Below are 25,841 nucleotides of genomic sequence, written 5' to 3'. Positions count from 1 at the left end.
GTTCTATTTCAATACCAGCACTGAAATAGTTCCCTGCTTCTTTACTCAAGTTTGATAATTTGTTGACAAAAAAAAAAAAAAAAAAAAAAAAAGACTAATTATTACATAGCAACTGTTTTATGAACATATTTATTATGTTATTTTGGATGACGTTAATAAAAAAAAATATTTTTTTTAAAATAAAAGAAATGTAACTTCATATGCTATGTCCAACCATTTGCTGGCCTTTTGTTGCCAGCAAATTCATTATTACTGCTATAATATTATGTATATTTTACACAGGCTGGTGGTATAGAATGCATTACTGATGTTCTCTGTGAAAGGGAACAAGGAGAGATTGTTCGCAGTGAAGCTGCTGGGCTTCTTGCGCAGATCACAGCCCCATGGATGGATAGTAGCAGTGCTACTTTAAAGGGACTTGGAAACTATATGGAAAAATTAGTACAGGCTCTTACAGGTAACTGATTGTTTCTGAACTGATGACTATCTTTTATCTCTCTTACTCTATCTCAGATTTTTTTTTCAGTTAAACAAATCTACAGTGAACTTGAATTATTCACAGCACTGATGTTTTCCTTATAAGCTTGTAAAAGTATAAGTTGATCATGCTGTGTATCTGGTCTGTCAAGGAGAGTGGGGAGGCAGGGCAGTAACTTGGGTAAATACAGCTGGATAAAATGAAATTTCATTGAAAGATTTGTATTATGTCTTGCATCTCTTAAAAATGGCTGTACAATAAAAGCCCTCCTAACTTGCCTCTGCTTAGCCACTCATCCAATTAACCAACCCTCCCCTGCTTCCCACCTTAAACCATACTGTCTGATGCTCATGGCACATTACAGTGTGATGTGGACACCGGTCTAGTATGCTTCTGGCTAGCATAGTACACCACCTGTCTGAAGACCGTCCTTACAGCAATAAAATTATTTGTTATTGTAATTACACTATGTAATTTAATTAAATATTACTTAAATGAACAAAGCATGGTTTTGAAAAGAAAGAGTAGTTGATTCTATGAACACTAAGTTGGATGCTCTGGAAAGACTTGGTAAGCGAAAGTCTAATAATAATAAAAAAAAAATTGCTATTGAAATAGGTGTGGGTGAGACAAATGCAAAAGATGGGAAAAATAGATCATGAAATGTAAAAGGTTTTTTCAGTCAGTTTGTTTCACAATAGTCATAAAATTTTCTCCACTTAGGAAAAAAAAAAAATAGAGTAAAAGACAGTGCATTATGGCTGCAGTTTATGCAAGAAAGACAACACAGCTCCAATGAGCAGATCCATAAAAGCAACATTAAAGGCCTAGATTTTACAACAAAAGATATAGCAAGTGAAAGATATTTGGACTTTAGAAAAAATGTCATGGTATTCATGTATTGAGTATTAGTGAGGAGAGGTGATCTGCTGATCATCCTACTGCTCTAACATTTACAGAAGGTTTAAGGTGATTTATCAAAAGAGAGTAACTCTGTAGTATGGGCAAAATAAGTCTAAGCTATAAGATGTTCCTACAAAAATGATAGCGAAAAAAAGGGGGCAGCCTGCAGCACCAGGATACAAAAAAATCCAAAAAGAGGATCATGGTAGCCACCTGTAACAGTGCAACTGTAATTCACAAATTGCCCCTTTTTTATTGTTAGTAAATCAACTAATCCTAGAGCTTTTAAAAAAATAAATTGTTCACCTTTACCAGTTTACTGCCACACACAGAAATCAGCATAGATGGAGTCTGCATTATTAAATAACATATTTTTGAATGAATTTGTATAAGGGTCATGTTTTTACCACCAAATGTAACATCCTTGATCAAGGACATTTCAAGGCAGTAACAGTGGTAAATGATGCAAGAAAGCAAGCTTATACAGTATCAGCCAAAAAAAAAAAAAAAAGCCAACACTCCTGTAACAGTTTATCTAGTTCTTCCATGAATTTATTCAAACTACCTACCTCCACAACACCAGATGGGAGTTTGTTCCAACAATCAACTACCTCTGGCTGAAGGCAAATTTCCACACATCTGACTGCAACCTTGAACACCTTGATCAGATCTCCTCGTAGGTGCCGTCTCCAGATGCTGAAACTTGCAAAACAAGCTTTTTCTGGTAAGAGCACTCCCCCTCACCAATCTTGTTACTCTTCTCTGCACCCATTCTAACAGATCTATGGCCTTCCTAAAATGAGGCTTTGAGACATGTATGTAGCATTCAAGATGTGGGATAATCCTTCTTATCCCTGCTGGCAAAATTCCTGTATATCATTGACAAAACCCCATGAGCTGGCCTGGCAGCCTGTCTGCACTGCTCAGAGAACTTCTGACTGCACAATTGCCAGGTCTTTTTCATTCTCCACTGCCCCAAGTATGGTACTACACAGCTGGTATGTTAATCTGGGATTACTGCTCCCCCATATGTGAGTACCTTGCATTCTCAATATTAAATTTCAATTGTCACTCCTCAGCCTATCTGCCTAATTTGTTTTAAACTGCCTAATCTGGACTGTATAAGGTGAACGTTTTTGAGCTTAATTTTGGAAAAAAAATAGAAAAGAAAATAGAAAAAAAAAAATATATATAGGTCTTATTGAATCATAAAAAGTCATCAATATGTTCACAAATGCTTATGCATGTTTACAATATAGCACTAACATGGAATGAAATTCCAAGTTCAACATTTACTAAATCTTGGCGAAAATTTTGGCCTGAGGTTGTAATGCTAATGAAAGTCCTGAAAACTTTTAACTGATTTAAGGAAAATTGGAGGTTCCAAAGGTTTATGGAAAAAAGATATACAACAGCTATGTCTTGGATGTCAGGACTGTCAACAAATTAGTGACAATAAATCATCACTGATTCGTTGGAAGGTGAAATTATGGACAATGCAAAAATCATGCACATCAAGATAGGAACAGATGGATCTTAATAGAGGAAGTTGAATCAAATCTAGGGCCAAAAACAGTGTAGATACAGCTTTACATTATATATAGAACAACAGCCAGATTCAACAGTCAGTGATATGTTGTTTATAAAAAAAAAAAAAGTGGAAAGATTAGCTTGTGAAATGGTACTTTTTAGCATCTAAAGATAATGAAATGTGATAAAATAGATGAAAAATTACTGATTTTATGTATATTAATGACTATGCTTCAAAATGTCACATTTTAATCATGCAAACAGATGAAAATTACTGACTTTTTATGTGCATGAATATGTTTTTGAGCGAAAAATAATTCTTATATCATAAATGTATGCTTTTTTTCATGATTCTTTGCTTTTACCAACTTTTTCATTTAATTGATCAACTAATGATCATGTTGGATAAGAGGGTTCCACTGATATCTTTTTTTTTTAATTCATGAATAATGCATGTAATAATTAAGAAGGCTCTTAATGTTTGCGAGTGATATGTTCCTGGAAATTGCCATGGATATTAAAACAGTGAATATTAAGACTGAAACCTTATGGGGGAAAAAAAGAGGTTAGGTGGACCTCTCTTGTGGAAATATGAGGCAAATGTTCATGATCAATAAGAAGTAACATGTGATAACCATACTTTTTACAACAAAAATAAATATGAACATTATGAATATGTTTTATACAAAGAATAAATAAAATAATAAAATGCAAAAAAATTTAATTTTCTAATTATGACGACATGGAAAAGATAATGAGGGTTGCAGTGATATAGGAGGAAATTAGAAATTGGGATCCTCTAAGATCTTTCTATGTGAATTACAAGATTCTGCAGTTGTGATGTTATTAAACTTGTTATGAACATATGCTTTGTCTTTCTAGGACTTTGTCTACACTTCCTCAAAGAGTCCATTTCAAACACCTGGTTAGCCAACACCTTAGACATTCCAAAATTTGCCAGTTCCTTGAGCAACAGATGAAGCTTTTGAATCTTCTTTCGCCTTGCATTCTTTGAGATTGTTGAAACCATCTCCAGCTATGTTATGTGCCAAACTCACAATCCTCTGTAGCTCTGGACTGATGTGGTGAAAGTTTTCACACCACAAATACCTAACGTCAGGCAACAGCTTTCTCCAGCAACATGATTTTATTTCACTTAGAGGTTCCTTTATATTTGTTATACAATCAGTAATGTATTTTGTCCAGCAGTCATTGACTGACAGAGGAATCTGGTAGAGAATTCTTGCAGATGTGCAGTATATGTATGACTTAAATGTGGCAATAAGACCCTGATCCATCTATACCTCTGTGGTATAACTGCGTAGAGACAGCTGCATATGAGTATACTGGGAATGTAATGTAGGCTTGAATATTAACTACCTGCAGATAATTGAAGCTGAGAATTTTAAACACTGTACAAAGAGACTTAATCCATGAATAATCAAAACTGTATTTTGAATGGGATAAAAATGTAAGGAATACAGTAAAGTCCTGATTTTATGGACTAATAGGGAGAAGGGGTGTCTGTTATTGCAGAATGTCCATTAAATAGTAAGTTTTTTCTGAGACCATTTTTATCCCACAAAACTAACAACTTAAAGTTGTTACTCTGTGCATTAGAAACACCAAAATAAAGTTAAATAATAAAAAAACATGGCACCTCTGTAGCTAGGTGGGCAGGAGCAGCAGTGCATAGCACACACTTCTTGATTAAACTGGGATTCGAGCCTGTGACCACCAAATACGGAGGATACGAAAAGGTAAGGGAATGACCACCGCATATCCCCGGAGCAATATGGCCTTAGTTGCTAATGCTCCTAAAAACCAAATAACAAACAAACAATAAAAAACAAGCTTTTATTTATCTTGATTTTATTGGTTGAAAAATTTTATGTAGAGTAGAAGATAATTTACTGTGAACATATATCATGCGATTTTTCTCTTTTTTTTTTTGGCTGATGCTGCATAAGCTCATACACTTGCTTTCTTGCATCAATGTGGGTAGTTGGTTGGTGTAACAGACTTCCATCTTTTGTTGTGGAAGTTGATAGCCTAAATTAATTTAAGGCTGAGCTGGACAGGTATTTGGAATGAAAGGAGGGGTGAAATGGGAGCGGTTTTTTTTTTTTTTTTTTTTTGGCTGATGCTGCATAAGCTTGCTTTCTTGTATCATATGCCTCTGCTAATGCTAGTGGTCAGGTTAAAAAATATCATGGCAGCTGACATTTCAGTGTGTACATATTTCCCACTCAGCTTTGGATAAGCAATAAGAAATAGTTGAAAATGAGAAGAATGAACTTAAATTTATTCTTAATTTTAAAACATTATTGCATAATAAGATCAAAAAGCATCATTAGAAACAAGTCTTGTTACCCAAAAGATATTATTACATTGGCTGTATTGAGGTCAATTTTGTGGCTTTTACTCCTAGAATTGAGCCTCAAAGAAATATTTAAGGCTAGCTGTTTCCAAACTTATAGTCTTAAATATTTTATCAAAATTTCACACAAATATTACTTTTTTTGGTAAAATTTGTGTGAATATACACCAAACACTGATTACATATCTAGAGGTAATCTGATTGTTAGAGCACATAACATAAAACATCCAAAAATGGCATTAGCATATTAGACATTAATCTTGTTAGGCAGTGGGAAAGTTAGATACTGTGTAATTTTTACCAATGGCACTGCATGCAAATAAAAGTTAAATATGTAAAGAAATCTAAAAGAATTATCATATGCATGAGGTATTCTTGTGGATTGTTGTAATATTTTGCCAATTGCGATTATGTGTTTTCGTTAGCAGGAATGGTTGTACAACTATTAGTTAGATTTTAAATGGGAAACAAAAATATATATATACATATATATATATAGTTACCAACAATTTTCAAACTAGGTTAGTTTTGTGAATGATTAAACACCTAACCTGTGTGATGGATGAAATATGATTAAGATGTGAACCATGAGCAGTCAAAGCAGTTTCCTGTAATCCAAAAACAGGGGATCTCAAAAACTTAGCCAACAATCTGCAAATCAACAAATGGTAAAGTTTCAACCTGCAAGGCTCTCGCTTTGTATTATTAATTGATAAATTAATTGTTACAACTGTTGAGAAAATTAAATGTATATACATTGTTGCAATATAATATAATTCATTTTGTAAAGTTAAATTCTTCTCTTCTCTTCAGGCTTACATGAAAGTAAGCAGTAAATCTGCATTATTCATCAAACAAAACTGACTGACACACACACACACACTAAAAATGACACCAACACCTGGCGATTTCTTGGCATTGGGATCATTCAAGATTCTTCCACAATCTTGATGCCTTAATAAAAATGTTGAATGGGATGTGTTCAGTATGTTGGGGGGAAATTGATCTAAATCATCAATATAAGAATAGGATGTAATCTATTTAATTTACTTATATTGATGTAATCATCAATATAAGTAAAAATAGGATGCTAATAATTTAGCCTTTAAATATATATATATTTTAATTAAATATATATATATATATTTAAAGGCTAAATTATGCAGTAGAACCATTAGAATAAAGTATAAAAAAAAAATCCATAATTTTTCTAATAACGTCTTATTCCTGAACTCCCCCTCCCCACTAAAAGCTTCTGTTTACTCCAGGAAATACATAGTAGGAGGATTACCTTCATTGTTATAGTTGCCACACATGGTGCTCAATTAACAGTGGGCTGCATGTTTTTGGACATCATGCAGTAATGGAAATTACGTGTAACACATGTAATTTCTAATATACATCCATACATTGAGGATACATGCTATCACATATCCACAGTTGGCTTACTCCCTTTATCATTTGGTGCACCATGGCCATAGTTGCTGATGTGCCTAACAAATCTCTAAACCAACCAACCCTTTATCATTGAAATGCTCTTTTTTTTTTTTTTTTTTTTCCGAGAACAAAATTTCATGTGAAGATTATCTCAATTTCCAAGCCAAGTTTCAGGCTTCACTTATTTAACATTGAATTAAAGGAAAATTATTTTGCTTAGCCATCAGTGTGTAAGTTAATTCATGAACTTCTCTTTCCATTAAGGTATATTGATAATTCCATAGAGAAAGTTCTTGTGTTGTTGGCTCTTTTCAGTTTTTCATTCGACTTCTTTTTGTCACTGTATTAATTTAAATTTCTCATTGAAGCTCTTTTAAATTTAACAGCTATTTTACTGAAATCAGTTTTTTAATGCCATATTTAGATCTTGTTGAGCAGACTAAAAGCAATGAAGTAATGCTCTTAGGTACAGCTGCCTTGGCCAACTTATCCTTCCTTGACTCTGGTGCTTGTGAATGGATGAAGAAGCACAGAACAGCTAGTGTATTGGTGTCTGCATGTAAACAAGGATCTGCTAAAAACTCTCTTTTTATCAAAGATCAAGTTAGTTTCTAAGTTTAATTTTGTTATAAATTTAGGATTCTTTAAATTTCACTTAATTTAAAGTGCAAATTTTGAAATTTTTTATTTCACAAATAAAAAATTCACACATTAACATAGAAGTATACATATTAACATTTTCAGTTTAATCTTTGTTATTCATATAACAATACAGAATACAAAAGTAAATGAATTGCTCAAAGCACTCTGCACGAAATGTATGTTCGTGCATCTCTTCACAGAGATGGACCCAAACTGACTTATGGGCTTACTCACATAGCTTTATTATATTATCCAAAATGTATTAGCTATAATTTCTTTCAGTTCATAAAGGTTCCTACATTTATTTGTATGTACTCCATTCTTAACACACACACACACACACACACACAGAAATTATTTTTCTTGAAAAGGGAACCGAGTTTGAGTTCCTGTAAGAGTATAGTATTTGAAACACACAATTTATGTTGTCACAGTCCATTTTTGTACATTCCTGTAACCATATAAAGAATCACAAAAGGTTATTTTCTGGTATGCATCATTCTTGCAGAACTTTTCTGCATCTATCTGCAGCAAGTTGAACATTTTGGTTGTATTTTCCAGAAGAATCTTCAGAGTTTGTCCAATTTGTTGAGGAATTTCTCTACCAATGTATAGCTGTGGTGCAGGGTTTATCAATGACATTTTCAAGTGCTGGCACATCTAATCTCCCTGTGGGCTCTTGTATGAGTATGTGTATATTCTTCTTGATTGTCTGCTGTACCCAAGGTGGGTGTTGAGATTTGAATACAAATTGGCCCTTGAGTTAGTGAAGGAATACCAACTACTCTGTTAAGCCATCTCAAGGAAGGATACACTTTAAGATGGGGCAGGTTCCTAATTCCCACAAAAAAAATCTTTTCTAGTAGCCCATAAAGCAAGCAGCTCTCACCCAAGATCAACTGATTCAGCCAAGGCTTAAAAAAGCAAGTTTCTCCCATCTTGGAAGGAAGTATTTCTCAACTTTGGACCAATTCTTTGGCAGCAAAAAAGAAATTGTATTCACATCTGTAATTTATTTATTTCACTAAGATAAAGCATCTTAGTATATCTTCATTTATTGCTATATTTCTGCAATATATATACAGGATGTTTTTGAAAGATCTCCTTATACTTTGAGAGCCTGTTCTACTGAGCCAGAGAGGAAAAAAGTTCACAGAAACATAGGTCTGGAAATGCTTCTCTTTTTGAATTATAGCCTGTTTTCTTTTTTTTTCATAGAGCTAAGGTAAGGAAGCTTATCAAGTTAATTTTTTAAATTAAGTAATTAATGCACACTGGAAGTGACCATTTTTGAACTTTCCTTTGTGTCTGCATCAGAGCAAGTGTTTGAAATGACTTCCTTTTTGGTTGTTGAACTCATTTGAAAATTATTGGAGTGTCCTGAATTGTTTGCCAGTTGTGTCCATGGCTCAGAGAGCTTCTGCAGCAAACCAGGATAGTGTAAACAGAAGCCTTGAAGTGTCCTCATAAGAAGAAATACAGGATTTAAATCAGGAGAGCATGTAGTTGGTCAGCCTTACCAATCCAGTAGCCAGGATATTTATTATAAAGAAATTCTTAAACAGTTAGGCTAATATACACTGGAGGTCCCATCATGAGTGAACTACATTTGATGGTATTTTTCAAATGGAACTTCTTTCAACAATGATACCAGCCCAAATGTTCCAATGTGACTGGGGGATAACACAAGGATTTTTCTATGCCTGTTGTGAAAAGTTCATAATGATATCTCTTGTGAGTTGTGATTTATCCATGAAAAGTAGACAACAGAAAAGAAAGTTCAGTACACTGCTGCAGAAACTGTTAACAAAACACAGTCTGTGGATGAAAATCACCTTGCAGGAGGGCCTACATTTACAGTATGTGATATTGGTAGAGTTGCCACTCACAAAGAATTTTCCATGCAGTGGTACCTGACAATGTGTAGCACGTAATAGTGCTGCTGCATTTCTCATGCTAGTTCCAGGAGCTTCCTACATGTCTTCCACCTGTTCTTCTAAAGCAGGTATTTGGACAATCTTGGCTCTTCCCCAGCCAGTGGTAGCAGATGAAAAGGATCCTCTCTTTCAAAGACGCTGAGGAATGGCTGAAAAGGTATCTTTGGCTAGACATTGTCATTGTGGAAAAGTTTCCTGGTAGAGATGCTGAGCTTCACTGCTGTTCTTGTTCAGTCATCCATAACTGAAATAAATGTCTTCCATTTCAGCATTAGAATACTGATTATTTATAGTCAAGGTAAAAAATAACGTGGATTGAAAACAACAACAGGAATACTGATTCACTTACAGGTAACTTCCAGACAACTGACGAACAGAACAACCAATGACTCACTTTAAGAACAGTTACCTTACTCAGAAGAAGATGAATTCATTTCAAAATTCTCATGCATTATAGTGACATTGGATATGCAAATTATTCAGATTTACCTATCATCTTGTTTATTGATAGGCATATTTGTCTTCACTCTATGAAAAAAAAAGAAAACTGAATATAATTCAGAAGGGAAGTATTTCCAGACCTTATCCACATGAACCTTTTCATGCATATGCTCAATAAAACATGCTCCCCAAGTTTGAGACCTTTCAAAAACACCCTGTAGAGATTGTATCAGGATCTGAAATTGGAAAGGTTCAAAATTTGTTTGCCTTATATCCCAAGCTGACAGATATGGAATCTAATACCTGCACTTAGCCAGGATGTAAGGTCTTTAGAATATGATAACATTAAATTCTAGAATCAAAGATAAAATACATATAAACACTGTGTGGGATAAATTTACTCTTCTTCAATAAACTTTATTAAATTTATATTTAATACTTTTATTATTTTATTCAGAATTGTTGCTATTATTTAACAGTAATCACTTTTGAGAGTTCTGATTTATAACATATTTTTAACTTAGTGTAATTGGGCTGTTTATAATCCGATATTCATAAAAGAGTAATAAAAAAAATTCATTAGTAAGATCCTTTGGTTCAAAATGTAGACCATTTTAGTAATATATATTTAATTTGTAAATATTTAAAGAAGTTGTTGTTATAAAGCACTGATTTTTGAATTCTATTTAGGTAGCAACAGTCCTTGCAAACATGTCTGCAACAAGTTCTTGTAGGCCAGAAGTTGCTGCTTCAGGTGGTCTAGTTCTACTGCTTTGCCTTCTCCAAGTTCGACCCTCAGTAACTCACAACCCAACAGAATTAGCAGCATGTGAGAGGGTGCAACAGAAATCATCTATTGCTCTTTCAAGGTTATGTGGAGATAAAATTACAGCCAATATGGTTGCTGAAATGCAGGGTAAGATTAAAATAATCTGCTGTCATGTTTTGTAATTACATGTTTATTTTTTTCTTGGCTTAACAAATCAAATTTATATGGTGCTTGGGAGTCTTGTTCATTTCCATATAACAGTGAATTTTCTGATTCTCTTGACTGAATATCTTTCCGGCATGGGATAGCAAAAATAAATTCTTAAAACCTATTTAACATTGGTGAATTTGAACAAAGTCAAAGACATTGAGGTAAAATTTCTGAGCAGTGCAGACAGACTACCAGAGCAAGTCGTCAGGTCTTGTTAATGATATAAAGAAATTTTGCTAACAGGGATAAGAAAGTGATTATTCCTTTGTATAAGGCAATGGTCGGGCCACACCTTGAGTACTGCTGTGTACAGGTCGGGAGCCCTCATTTTAGGAAGGATATAGAGTTGCTAGAACAGGTACAGAGATGGGCAACAAGACTAATGGGAAAAAAGGGGGTGCTCTTACCAAGAAGGGCTTAAGTTCTGCAAATTGCAGCATCTGAAGACTAGGCACCTAGTCTTCAGATGCTGCGAGGTGATCTGACTGAGCAGGTGCCTAGTCTTCAGATGCTGCAATGGGTTGAGCAGGCTCAATGCTGATGGGATTCTTTCTCTTGCTCAGATTATGAACCTGAGGGGGCATAACCTCAAATTGAGGAAAGACAGTTGTAGAATAGATGTGTGGAAATTTGCCTTTAGTCTTCACAAGAGAATAGCAGAATTATTCATTATATGTATTATTCACTTTAGTACATTATAATTAACATTGGTATGGAATAAACTGCTGTTTTGTGGAATGTAGATAGTGGCATTCATGCAGTTTCTGGATGACGTTAGCTGAATTTCATAAAGAAAAGATTAATTTACCTATGAACTATCTTAGAATCTAATACAGAGCTGAGATGAGGATATAGTGACTGAGTTAGCTTTTTCAAATGCAAGAATTAAGGAATTTAATAGTGTCATTTCATATAATCTAGTAAATGGGGAGGAGGAGTGGGACTTTGGGAACAGAAATATTCTATAAAGGTTCTGATCTAATAAAAAAAAGATATGAAAAATAAAATTAATATAATAGCATATTGCAATTTTTTTAACCTTCTTGCCAAAGCTTTTTGTTTTGTTTCAATTAATATAATAGCATATTGCAATTTTTTTAACCTTCTTGCCAAAGCTTTTTGTTTATTGTAGTGTTAAATGACATCTTACGTGACTCAAAAACGGGATTATTTATTGCTAATGTGCATGTTTATTATATTCTAATCTAGGTATTCAACGTCTAGTCAGATTATGTAAAGAAGTGAAGGAGCGGAACAACAGTGATGCAGTTCTTGTTGCATGCTTGGTATGTTTGTTTTTAAAATGTTTCAGTTAAGAGGTTTTTATTTTTTATTTTTAATAGCTTCTCATATAGATTAAATACATCAGTTTGCAAAATGGAAATACTAGTACTCCAAAACAACCCAATAAATACAATCTAATGCCAGTTCTGAAAGTACCAACACAAATAGTTTTCAATTGGCCTGCTTTCCAAAATTGGATAGCAGGCTAATTGAAATCATATGTCTATCTGTTTTTTCCTCCTTCAAAAATGGGATCGTACTCAGAATTATTTATTGTTTATATGCATGTTGAAACTGAAATCAAATGTATTAGGGTAGCGTACCAGGAGATACTTTTATTTCCATCTAACTTTGGTGGTTACTGCCCATTTAGAACTTGTTTACAGTCCAGTCTAAACCAAATTTACAGCACATTGGAGGGTACTTTTTTTTTTTGATCCAAGCTGACTGAATATAAATGGGACCCAAAGAGTCTGAGACTCTGCTGGGGCCCAACTTAAGTGCTCCTGTCTAAACGTACAAATTTAACCACCGGATCTGACACTACCTGATTTGACCACAAACACCTAATGGTGTAGGACGCTGATGCTGCTACAGTATGGGATTATCCTGTAGTAGATCTCCTGGATGGTGACACCCAGCATGGTGTGGGGTGAATTTGGGGCAACACAGCTGCCAGAAGAACCCAGATTAAACAAAGGACTTCAATTCTAAAGGTACAAATTGCTGACAACATTAGGTGTGTGTTATTGTTATCCCACATTATCACAGCATGGGAAAACTGCCTGGACTCTCAGGCACCAAACTGACTTCTGTTGCCTCAGTGGTGCGGGACTACAACAGAAGTCAAGAGGAACTCTGTATAACTAAAGGACTAATCAAAGCCATCTATTTCAGATTATTGTGCCCCCCTCCAAATATGACTGGTGTGAATAGGAAGTACCACTGGTTATCTCGGGAGAGGAGTAATGGGGATCACGTGCTCGTGTCAACCTGGGGTGAATCTTATAGTACCCTCCAAGCAGGATGTAACCAGGGGGGAGCGAATGATCCCCCTATCATAAATTTTGTCCTACTTGGGGGCCTTCTTCCCAAGTTCCCAGTGAATCCATTTTTTATCCTTAACATATGAAGATATTTCAATAATAAATAAATTTGATGAATTTGAGGTGTTGGTCAAAACATCAAAGGCAGATATTGTTGGGATATCAGAGACTCGTGTCAACCTGGGGTGAATCTTATAGTACCCTCCAATCCCCCTATCATAAATTTTGTCCTACTTGGGGCTTTCTTCCCAAGTTCCCAGTGAATCCATTTTTTATCCTTAACATCTGAAGATATTTCAATAATAAATAAATTTGATGAATTTGAGGTGTTGGTCAAAACATCAAAGGCAGATTGTTGGGATATCAGAGACGTGGTGTCACACAGATATAAAGAATGCAGAATTGAAATTCGGGGAGTACAATGCGTACAGAAAGCATAGGAAGGGAGTAAGGGTTATGCTATTAGTTAAGAAACACAAAATCTAAGGCAGTGCAGCCAGTTGACATGGGTGGACAGTGCACTGTTGAGTCAGTTTGGTGTGACATAAGCACGAGAAAGTAAAGACTAATGACTCTAATGAGTATAATGAACAGCCATACAGAGAAATGAAGTGGGCCAGTAAATCAGATTGTCTTATAATAGGGGATTTTAATTTCCCACATATTGACTAGAACTTGTGGGTTGGTCACTCACACACTAGTAAGGCTTTTGTGGATTTATTGGATGATTGTTTTCCGCAGCAGTATGCTTGGAAGGCAACCAGAGGGAATAATACTCTTGATCTGATTATCAGTAGTGATTCTTCATGCATTAAGAATCTGCAAATAAAGGAACCGCTCGGTGGTAGTGATCACAGTGTGCTGATGTGGGAATTACTTAAAAGATATAACTACCATGATGTTACCAACAGAAAATTCTAAATGGGAAGAATTCAAAGAATTAATCTTGGAAGCTACTAGGCTTTTCATACCAACTAAGAAATATTGTTCAAGGTTTAGGCCTTGAACTAATGAGATGAACTAAGATTGTGGCACAGAAGAAAAATGCATAGGATACATATAAATTAACAGGTGCCACAGAAGCCTATGGTAGATACAAGCTGGTCAGTAATCAAGTCATAAAGGAGGTCAGGCAGGCAAAGGCAGATTACAAGAAATATTTGGAAAAGGATGCAAAGAAAAATGGCAGAGAGTTATTTACTTACGTAAACTCTAGAAGTAAAGGGATTAATCAGATGGGTCCACTTGATATCGATGATTCAACTGTTGATGATCCTGTTCAGGTAGCTAACAAACTGAATGATTATTTTGCATCAACATTTACACATGAGGAGTAATTCAGGGAGGGGAATGCCTGATGTGAATTGAACTCTGGCAATGAGCTAAATGTGATAACTGAGAGCATAGTGGAGGAGGAATTGTTGAAGTTAAACATAAGAAAGGCATCTGGGATGGATGGGATCTATCCAGTTATATTAAAGGAGGCGGCAAAGGAAGTAAGCAAACATTTAGCCATACTTATGAGAGTTTCCTTGGATTTAGGGGAGGTACCCGTGGACTGGAGTTGTGCAAATGTAACCACAATTCACAAAGGAAGATCAAAGGGTGACACAAGTAATTACAGATCTGTTAGTTTAACTTCTGTTCCAGGGAAATAAATGAAGGCACTGGTTAAAGAAGCACTGCAGGATCATCTAGACAAGACTTCAGTTATGGTTCGGATACAGCATGGGTTTGTTAAGGGGAAGTCTTGTCTGACCAATTTGACTGGATACTATGATGTGGTCACAAAGGAACTGGATGCAAAGAATAATTTTGATATCATATACTTGGGCCTTATACTTTGAACTTAGGAAGGCATTTGATACTGTTGCACGTGGAAGACTGCTGTACAAATTGGAGCAGTGTTGCATTAAGGGCAAGTTGCTGCAATTGATAAAGGGATGGTTGAGTGGGAGAACAGAGTGGCAATCAATGGACACTGCTCTTTGTGGACTAATGTTATTAGTGGAGTTTCCCAGGGTTCAGTGTTGTCTCCTGTATTTATTAATGATATTGATGAAGGTATATCAGGCTTAATTTCTAAGTTTGCAGGGTTGTTAATGAGAGTATGCTACTGCAACAGGATCTAGAAAAGGTGAGCAGATGAGCTGAGAAGTAGCAACTGAAGTTTAATATTGACAAATGTAAAGTACTGCATATGGGTAGCAATAACCCCAGAGTAGTAGTATTAGTGGCATGTGATGCAAGAAAGCAAGTGTATGTATGAGCTTATGCAGCATCAGCCAAAAAAAAAAAAAAAATTTTTTTTACAAAACAATTCCCTCTAAATGCTTGTCGAGTTCCTCTTTAAAGAGGAACTGGACAAGCACCTGCTGGCTAAAGGCAAATTTGCGCACATCTATTCTACACGTATCTTTCCTCAATTTGAATTTATGCCCCCTTAGGTTCGTAATCTGAAAAAGTGGAAGAATCCCATCAGAATTCAGCGTGCTCAACCCATTCAAGGCCTTATACACCTCAATCAGATCACCTCGCTGGCGCTTAGTCTCCAGCTGCTGCAATTTGCAGAACTTAAGCCTCTCTTGGTAAGAGGATCCCTTCATTATCCTCACCAAACTTATTGCCCTTCTCTGTACACACTCAAGCAAATCTACATCCTTTAAAATGAGGCCTCCAGACCTGTACACAGTACTCAAGGCATGGCCTGACCATTGCCTTATACAGAGGGACAATCACCTCCTTTTCCCTGCTAGCAAAATTCCTATATATCATATATATCATTGACAAAACTCCATGACCTGCCCTGGCAGCTTGTCTGCAGTGCTCAGAAAACTTCATATCTGACTGCATAATTACTCCCAGGTCTTTTTCATTTTCTACCACCTTAAGTGTAGTACCACACAGTTGGTACAATTCGCTGGGGTTACTTCTACCCATATACAGTACTTTGCATTTGTCAATGTTAAACTTCAGTTTCCCACTTCTCATCCCATCTGTCCAAATTTTCAAGAACCTGTTGCAGTAGCACACTACCATTATTGTCATTAACAACCCTGCCAACCTTTGTATCATCTGCAAACTTTGACACTAAGCCTGATATACCTTCATCAATATCATTGATAAATATACAAAACAACAGTGGACCCAACACCAAACCCTGTGGGACTCCACTAATAACATTAGTCCACGAAGAGCAGCACCCATTGATTACCACCCTCTGTCTTCTCCCACTCAACCATCCTTTTATTCATTGTAGCAACTTACGTTAATACCATTCTGCTCCAATTTGTACAGTAGTCTTCCATGTGCAACAGTGTCAAAAGCTTTCCTGAAATCCAAGTATATGATATCAAAATTATTTTTTGCATCCAGTTCCTTTGTAACCGCATCATAATATCCTATCAAATTTGTCAGACAAGAAGACTTTCCCTTAACAAACCCATGCTGTGTCTGAATTATTGCTGCTGTCTTGTCTAGATGATCCTGCAATGCATCTTTAACCAGTGACCCCCTTATTTTACCCGGAACAGAAGTGAAACTAACTGGTCTGTAATTGCTCGTGTCATCCTTCGATCCCCCTTTTGTGAATTGGGGATATATTTGAACCTCCCTTGAATCCAAGGATGCTCTCATAATTATGACTAAGGGTTTGTTTACTTCCTTTGCAGGCGCCTCCGTAGCCAGGTGGGAAGGAGCAGCAGTGCGTAGCACACGCTTCTTGATTAGACCGGGGTTCGAGCTCGTCACCACCAAATATGGAGGATGCGGAAAGGTCAGGGAATGACCACCGCATATCCCGGAGCAATATGGCCTTAGTTGCTAATGCTCCTAAAAACCAAATAACAAACAAACAAACTTCCTTTGCCGCCTCCTTTAATATAACTGGATAGATCCCACCACCCCAGGTGCCTTTCTTATGTTTAACTTCAACAATTTCTCCTTCACTTTGTGTTCTCAGTTATTACAAAATCATTAATCACCCTGATATAATTTGATTGCATTTTTTGGCATTTTCAAACTTTAATAACTGGTGTGTGAATGTAGATGCAAAATACCCATTCAGTTTGTTTGCTATCTGAGCAGGATCATCAACAGTCGCACCATCGATATCAAGTGGACCAATCAGATTCATCCCCTGCCAAAGTTTTCTCATAATCTGCCTTTGCCTGCCTAACCTCCTTTGTGACTTGATTACAGACTAGCTTATATCTACCATAGGATTCTGAGTCGCCTGATAATTTATATGCATCCCATGCATTTTTCTTCTCTGCCACAAGTCTCATTAGTTCATTTGACAAATATTTAGGCCTAAACCTTGAACAATAGTTCTTAATAGGTATGAAACGTTTAGTAGATTTCACGATTAATTCCTTGAATGCTTCTCACTTAGAATTTGCTGTTGTTAACATCATCAGTTGATCACACTGTACAGAATTTAAAAACTGTCTGAGGCCACTGTAGTCACCTTTACAGAAGCAAAAACCCTTTCTTGTTACCCCTGATGGTAATTGTATCTTTAAATCCCACATCAATACACTGTGATCACTGCCACCTAGTAGTTTCTTTATCTGCAAATTCTTAATACATGAATAATCACTGCTGATAACCAGATCAAGAGTATTACCCGCTCTGGTTGCCTCTCGAACATGTTGCTGCAGAAAACAATCATCCAATAAATCCACAAAAATCTTACTAGTGTGCAAGTAAGATTTTTGTGGAACCAACCCACAAGTTCCAGTCAATATCTGGGAAGTTAAAATCCCCCGTTATAAGACATTCTGATATACTAGCCCACTCTTTCTCTGTACAATTGTTCATTGTACTCATTCGAATCATTCGGCCTATAACACAATCATACTCTTATTTTTGCTTTCGCAGTGCTTGTCACACCAAACTGACTGTAATGTAATGTTGAGTAATGTATTAATTGTGTAGTACTATACTCAGTGTGGTAGTAATGAAAAGGACCTGGGGATAATTGTGCAGTGAGATATGAAGTTTTCTGAGCAATGCAAATGGTCTCTCAAGAGTAGCTTATGGCCTCTTATCAATGATATACAGGAATTTTTCTAGCAGGGAAAAGGAGATGATTATCCCCTTTGTTAGGCACTGGTTAGGCCAAACCTTGAGTACTGTATACAGGTCTGGAGGTCTCGTTTCAAGGATGTAGAGCTGCTGGAACGAGTACAGAGAAGGGCAACAAAATTAGTGAATGGAACAAAGGGTTGCTCTTACGAAGAAAGGCTTAAGTTTTTCAAATTACAGTGTCTGGGAATAGACACCTACAAGGTGATCTGATTGAGGTGTATAAGGCCTTGAATGGTTTGAGCAACTCAATGGTGATGGGATTCTTCCTCTTGCCCAGATTAATTGCCTGAGGGGGGGGGACATAGATTCAAATTGAGGAAAGACAGTTGTAGAATATGCTTGGCACACCCAGAGTCCTGAGCTGGATATCATCATTCTTCTCTTTCTTGGTGATTCCTTTCTCTTTCTCTCTCTCTCTCTTAGGTTAACTTGGGAATTTTTTTTTTTTTGGCTGGTGCAGCAAAAGCCTCAGGCTTCCTTGCACCATATAGCTAATAATAATAATAGATCAGCAGAAATTTGCATTTAGCCAGCAGGTGGTTGACTGCTGGAACAAACTTCCATCTGTTGTTGTAGAAGTTTACAGCTTAAATAAATTCAAGGCAGAACTAGACAAGCATTTGGAGGGAACAGGTGGGTAAAATGGGAAGGTTTTTTTTTTTTTGGCTGATTCTGTATAAGCTTGCTTTCTTGTATCATATGCCTCTACTAATGCTAACAATGATATATGGTAATTTTTTTTTAGTTTATGTTTATCAAGTTATTACTTGTTAAAAGCCCATAATGTGAAAGTTTTGCAATAAAATAACATTCTAGTACAGATTTTTTAAAAACGATTCTTTTAAATAAAAGTTACGTTTCTTATTGATTAGTAGACTTTTATTACAGTCTTTGATAAATCCTTGAAATGTATTTTTGTTGATGATAATTTATGCACAATTGAATTTTTGGCAGACGAATACCCACAAGACATTTGTAAAGATGAACTTTTGCAAGAGATTTTGTCAGTTTAGTTTTCCCTGTGTCTGGAATGCTGCAGACATCATCCATCTTGACATTCGATCTCATTATCCCTGTGGCAACCTCATGGGTTTTATCCATGACTTTTACTCCCCTTGTGGGAGGAAAGATAGACTTCCCACTCTACCCCCATTTCTCTCTGGGTGGATGTTTCCACGTGCATCCACCTCCTATTATTTCCCCCTTCATTATTGTATGGTCCCTTTCCCTCCCTCCCTAGGTGGAACTCCTCCCCTTCCCACCTGGTGGACAAATCCACCCCCTCTTTAATACCCCCAAGCAGGATAGGCATCCAGTTTCAGGGGGTCCTCAACTGTTACCTCTTTTCCAGTTCCATTTCCCCCCCCCTTTTTTTTTTGTCTGGGCCCTCCCTGGGAAGCTCAGACAACTGCAGGGTTTGTCCTGCCAGGGTATTTCTTCCTGCTGACCTGACCCAACTTCTTGTGGCAAAGGACAGTAACTAGGGGTTTGTGGCCTTTTCAGATCTTTAGGCTAAGTGGCTGGCTGAACAACATAACCCTACAGTAACACTTCACAAACATTTGCTAACTCGCACCATGTGACCTCTACAGAGCTCTGTACACATCACAGAATACCAATTGTGGAGTTCAGGGAAACCCCGGTGCTGCTAGTTAAATTACACTATACATTACACCAGTGGTTTTCGATCTTTTTTATTAACGGCACTTTAATTTATTTTATTTTGTGGCACCCTGGGCAGCACTCAATTTTCTGCCTGCTAGATCCGATTCTCTGTGTGTGTACACACAGACATATATATTTACTGTATATATACAGTAAAATCTCATTAATACAAACTCGGTTTATACAAAGTACTTGTTAATATGAAGCACATACCATTCCCCTGCTAAAGGATAGGCTTTCTATGTAAATATATTTGGTTAATATGTATTACAAAGTTCGTTTTCACCCCGCGAGAAATAAATATTATTTTGTATGTTTAATTCAAATCTTACATCTGTCCGATTATTGCCTCTGGCCACCCAGTTCCCTGCTTCCCGAAAGTTTTTCTGAGTTGTTTACATACACTCTCTCACTCTCCACAGGATTAAGGTCAGTTGCAATTGTTACACCAGTTCAAAGTTTTTTGTTGCAGTATACACTAATTTATTTTTTGTGGCGTTTTATCTGAGCTGATGTCTTTTTCAGAACTTGCCTTTAAATTAATTTAAAGTTTGTTTATATTAAATCTCATCTAGTAGTGTTATGGTTACAAAACGTAAACTGACGGAATTAAGCCTGGAAATTAAACTGAAAATCATACAAGAGGCTGATAGGATTGAACTTAGCAAAACAGACATTGCAAAGGATAACATCTCTTTACCTACTTTATCTACAGTACTGAAAAAACAAAAAAAAACAAAAAAAAAAAAAACAAACTTGAAGAAGTGCATGGCACTGGAGCAGCAATTAAAAAAAAAAAAAAAAAAAAAAAAGGAAATGAATTCCTGGTTCAAAACACGATGAGCTTGAAACAAAACATTTCGGGTGGTACCAACAAATACGTGCATCTAATTTGCCAATATCAAGAAAAGGCAAATTATCTAGCTCATCTTGGTTTTGCAAAATGTTTCCAGCGAGTCTGGATTAGTCGACAAAGAAAAGACTACAGACTGGTTGTGTTCTATACTGTCCATTCTTGAAAAATATGAGGATATTTTTAATCTTGATGAGACAGGTTTATTTTATAATTTGCTGCCAAATAAAACATTTGCTGTTCGAGGAGAGTCTTGTCGTCGTAGGTGGAAAATTAAGTAAACAAAGACTCACTGTTCTGTTATGCTGCAATTCAGATGGTAATACAAAACTATGCCTACTTGTGACTGGTAAGTTTTTCAAGCAAAGCTGTTTTAAGGAAGTTAACCAATTTCCCTGTGATTTTGTACAGTCAAACTTTTTTAGTCTTGGTTGACAAAAGTGGCTTCAGAAAAAAGGAACATTTGATGATTCTAGATCATTGTACAGCACATTCTGCTGAGACACTTAAGTTGACATATACTGCTGTTGTTTTTAATCTCCCATTACCACACAAACTTTATGCAGCCATTGGATCAAGGCATTATTTATAACTACAAAGAGAGAACATAGAGCCTGCCTGATAAGGTACTTGATCTTCAACATAGGAGGGAGGGAACAATTTTACAGCTAAAATGGATTGTCTTGAATGCTATCCATAATCTTGTTATTGCTTTGAACAGTATTGCATCACGTGTAATAATCAACTGCTTCAGAACAGGTGGCTTTGGAGAGCATATCACCGAAAAACATGGTGCAACAGATGAATGTGATAGCTACATTGAGAAATGGAGGAATTTGAAGGTGCATAATGGATTTTGTTGGAGAATTTGGAGCATTTGTGAAGATAAATGATGAAGTTGCTATCACAGCAATACCAACACACCAGAAAAAGCTCTGAGCATCAACAAAATGATGTAAAGTGCACATGCACAAATCTAAAAAAGATGCCCAAAAATGTACTGAGCATAATAGAGAATGTGTTGGCCTGCAGTAATGTTGATAAAGAAACAACTATTGCACTTTGTAATATCTCTGCTGTAGTTAAAAATGCAAAAACTGTGCAAAGAACATTGAATTCTTTCTTTAATTAGATTAATTTATCAAAAAGTTAATGGTTGGTATGTCTCCTTTTATATTAAGTAATTCTTTTCTGTGATACTAAAATATTGTATAAATCAAAACATATACTGTATAATATTTTCATTTCTCTTAGTTCATCTTAAAAATAAAATAAAATCTTTAAAAAGTGTTATTCCTATTACAGTATTTTTAGGCAAGGCTTTGTTTTTATTTTATTTTATTTTATTAATTTATTCAGGGAAACGGGGAACATGCTTTGTAAAAAAGGATAGGTGGAACAGGACCAGGGTATGTCTCCCAGGGGCAAAGGTTGATGACGTTGTAGAGCAGATATCATCTTTTAAGGGCACAAAAGGTGATATAGTTGTACACGTTGGCACTAATGATATCAAGAGTAGGAGACCGGCAGAATTGCTTAACAAGTACAGGTCACTGTTGAGAGCCTTGTCGATCAATTCGGCCCTGGAAAGATTGTGCAAGGCTCAAGGGGTAGAATTTTTTTCAGCCTGGACTGTACTTGTTAACAGGAGAGATTGCTTCTACAGGGATGGGATACACTTAAATAGAAAGGGTGCAAGAATATTTGCTGATGCTATCGAGGCAGTGTTAGGTGGGTCGGAAAACTGCTAGCTTGGGGGGAGACAAAGATGAATAGATTAACAGTAGCCACTGGCAGAGGTGAAAGAGATTCTTGCACTGCTTCTATTGGAATGAGCAGAAGCCTGAAAAACAAGATGCAGGATATTTCAGAGACTGCCGGGAGTCATTGCGGTACACGTAAACACATGGGTTGTGTTAGGGTAGCTAAGAATAGAAATAGGTGCATGTATACTTGCGTGTACACCAATGCTAGGAGTTTAGCAAATAAATTTGATGAATTTGAGGTATTGCTCAAAACATCAAAGGCAGATATTGTTGGGATATCAGAGACGTGGTGTCACACAGATATAAGGAATGCAGAACTGGAATTTGGGGAGTACAAGGTCTACAGAAAGGATAGACTGGATAGGAAGGGAGGAGGGGTTATGCTATTAGTTAAGAAATACATAAAATCCAAGGAAGTGAAGCCAGTGGACATCGCTGGACAGTGCAGTGTTGAGTCAGTTTGGTGTGACATAAGCATTGGGAGATCAAAATTGAGAGTAGGAGTGTGCTATAGGCCTAATGACTCCGATAAGTATAATAAGATACTATACAGGGAAATAGAGTGGGCCAGTAAATCAGAGAGTCTTATAATGGGAGATTTTAATTTCCCAGATATTGACCGGAATTTGGGGGCTGGTCACTCACACACTAGCAAGGCTTTTGTGGATTTATTGGATTGATTGTTTTCTACATCAGCATGTTCAGGAGCCAACTAGAGGGAAGAATACTCTTGATTTGATTATCAGCAGTGATTCTTCATGCATTAAGAATCTGCAGATAAATGAACCACTAGGTGGCAGTGATCACAGTGTGCTGAAGTGGGATTTACTCAAAGAGGTAACTACCATTAGGGGTAAAAGGAAGGGTTATTGCTTTCGTAAAGGCGACCACATTGGACTGAGACAGTATTTAAATTCTATACAGTGGGACCAACTGAGATGTTACCAACAGCAAATGCAAGATGGGAAGCATTCAAAGAACTTATCTTGGAAGCTACTAGGCTTTACATACCAACTAAGAAATATTGTTCAAGGTTTAGGCCTAAATGGATGTCAGATGAACTAATGAGGCATATGGCAGAGAAGAAACATGCATGGGATACATACAAATTAACACATGACACAGAAGCCTATGATAGATATAAGTTGATCTGTAACCAAGTTACAAAGGAGGTTAGGCAGGCGAAGGCAGATTACGAGAAATCTTTGGCAAGGGATGCAAAGAAAAACAGCAAAGAGTTCTTTACTTATGTAAACTCTAGAAGGAAGGGGATGAATCAGATTGGTCCACTTGATATCGATGGGTCAACTGTTGATGATCCTGCTCAGGTAGCTAACAAACTAAATGAATATTTTGCATCGACATTCACACATGAGGAGTTATTTAGTGAGGGGAAAGCCAGTGGTGTATTCAACTCTAGCAGTAAGCTAGAGAATCTTGTAATAACTGAGAGTAAAGTGCAGGAGAAATTGTTGAAGATAAACACAAGAAAGGCACCCGGGGTGGATGGGATCTATCCAGTTATATTAAAGGAAGCAGCAAAGGAAGTAAGCAAACCCTTAGCCATAATTATGAGAGCTTCCTTGGACTCAGGGGAGGTACCCATAGACTGGAGATGTGCAAATGTCACCCCAATTCACAAAGAAGGATCAAAGGCTGACACAAGTAATTATAGACCTGTGAGTTTAACTTCTGTTCCAGGAAAATTAATGGAGGCACTAGTTAAAGAAGCACTGCAGGATCATTTAAACAAGACTTCAGCTATAGCTCGGACACAGCATGGTTTTGTTAAGGGGAAGTCTTGCCTGACCAATTTGATTGGATACTATGAGGCAGTCACAAAGGAACTGGATGCAGGGAATAACTTTGATATTAAATACTTGGATCTTAGAAAGGCTTTTGATACTGTTGCACATGGAAGACTGCTGCACAAATTGGAGCAGTGTGGCATTGGAGGCAAATTGCTGCTGTGGATAAAGGGGTGGTTGAGGGGGAGAAGACAGAGAGTGGTAATCAATGGACACTGCTTGTCGTGGACTAATGTTATTAGTGGAGTCCCTCAGGGCTCAGTGTTGGGTCCATTATTGTTTTCTGTATTCATAAATGATATTGATGAGGGTATATCAAGCTTAATGTCGAAGTTTGCAGACGATACAAAGGTAGGCAGGGTTATCAAGGACATTACTGACACTATGCTTCTGCAACAGGATCTGGAAAGGTTGAGCAGATGGGCTGAGAGGTGGCAAATGAAGTTTAACATTGACAAATGTAAAGTACTACACATGGGAAACAGCAACCCCAGAGCAACGTATCAACTCTATGGTACTACACTGACAGTGGTAGAGAATTAGATAGTATGAATCAGTGATGTAATACTCAATATGTTCTACGTTGATAATAATATTAGTAAATAAATAAGAGGAGTTTACTTCAATATCGTACGTGGAACACTTCCGTATGATACCCTCCAGAAATTAAAACGGAAAAAACGAAAAAAATCGCAACTTACCGGTACATAAAAGTAAAATATAAATAATTAAAGAAAAATATAAATAATCAATTTAACACAATACAAAAACAATTAAAATTCAAATTAACGCAATTAAAAGAATCTAACGAAAATATTCAAAACGATTTTCCTTCCTGAAGCTGACTATGCTTTTCGACCGGCTGTCGTGATCACAGGAACGAAAATTACCGAATCAGGCTAAACCTGCAACTTAAATAGTGATTATATGTCTTCGCGCATGCGCGTAAAGGTCCACGCATCGGAGATCAAATATGGCCGCCGAACATTAACAGAATTCTCGTGTAATTTAATTTCAACGGTTTCTGCAATTAATAGTCGCGTATAATTACGTTGAACATTAAGTATTTTGGCCTCGTTAAATAAAAAAGTATGTTTTTCGTTAATGGCATGAAAGGCTAATTCTGACGCTGCTGAACGAGAAGCACGAACTGAGGCTTCGTGTTGATTTACACGGATATTAAGAGAAAACCGGGTCGAACCTTGGTAAGACGAGTCGCAATCACCGCAAGAAATGTTGTATACTAGATCATTAATTTGTGTTGCGAACGCGGAAAGAACCGAGCGATTGTTCAGTATAGTGTGTAACTTCCGTATGGGCCTCGCTATAATTTTAAATTTGGTATCTTTAAAGAATCTGTTAAGCTGTTTGTGCCACTGTTCAACATATGGGACAGAAATAAAGTATTTTTTGATATTACTATTGTTGATTGGTGTAGAATTTTGTATCCTATCCTTAGCTTGTACCCTAATTCGATTTATTGTGTTAATGGGATAACCCCTGTTTAAGAATCTGCTAGTTAATATTTGTATTTCTGAGTCCAAAGCAGAACCCGTCGTTGAATATTTATAGGCATTTAGAAATTGATTAAAGATAATCGA

General features: G+C 36.5%; 1 protein-coding gene across 1 annotated transcript in view; it reads left to right on the top strand.

Moving 5' to 3' along the window:
• The window catches only part of insc (spindle orientation adaptor protein inscuteable), a 270,540-nt gene that overhangs the window by 229,453 nt on the left and 15,246 nt on the right, over positions 1-25,841 (top strand). The window contains exons 9-12 of the mRNA XM_090387321.1: positions 283-457; positions 7,153-7,331; positions 10,439-10,664; positions 11,937-12,013. Of these exons, the coding sequence (XP_090243447.1) occupies positions 283-457; positions 7,153-7,331; positions 10,439-10,664; positions 11,937-12,013 (657 nt within the window). The remainder of the gene's footprint in view (positions 1-282; positions 458-7,152; positions 7,332-10,438; positions 10,665-11,936; positions 12,014-25,841) is intronic.

This window comes from Mastigoproctus giganteus, chromosome 13 (genome assembly GCF_048544385.1).
Source record: "Mastigoproctus giganteus isolate SK-2022 chromosome 13, ASM4854438v1, whole genome shotgun sequence".
Classification (NCBI taxonomy): domain Eukaryota; kingdom Metazoa; phylum Arthropoda; class Arachnida; order Uropygi; family Thelyphonidae; genus Mastigoproctus; species Mastigoproctus giganteus.
Note: the sequence above shows the minus strand (reverse complement) of the source record. Positions and strands in the feature narration are given on the sequence as shown.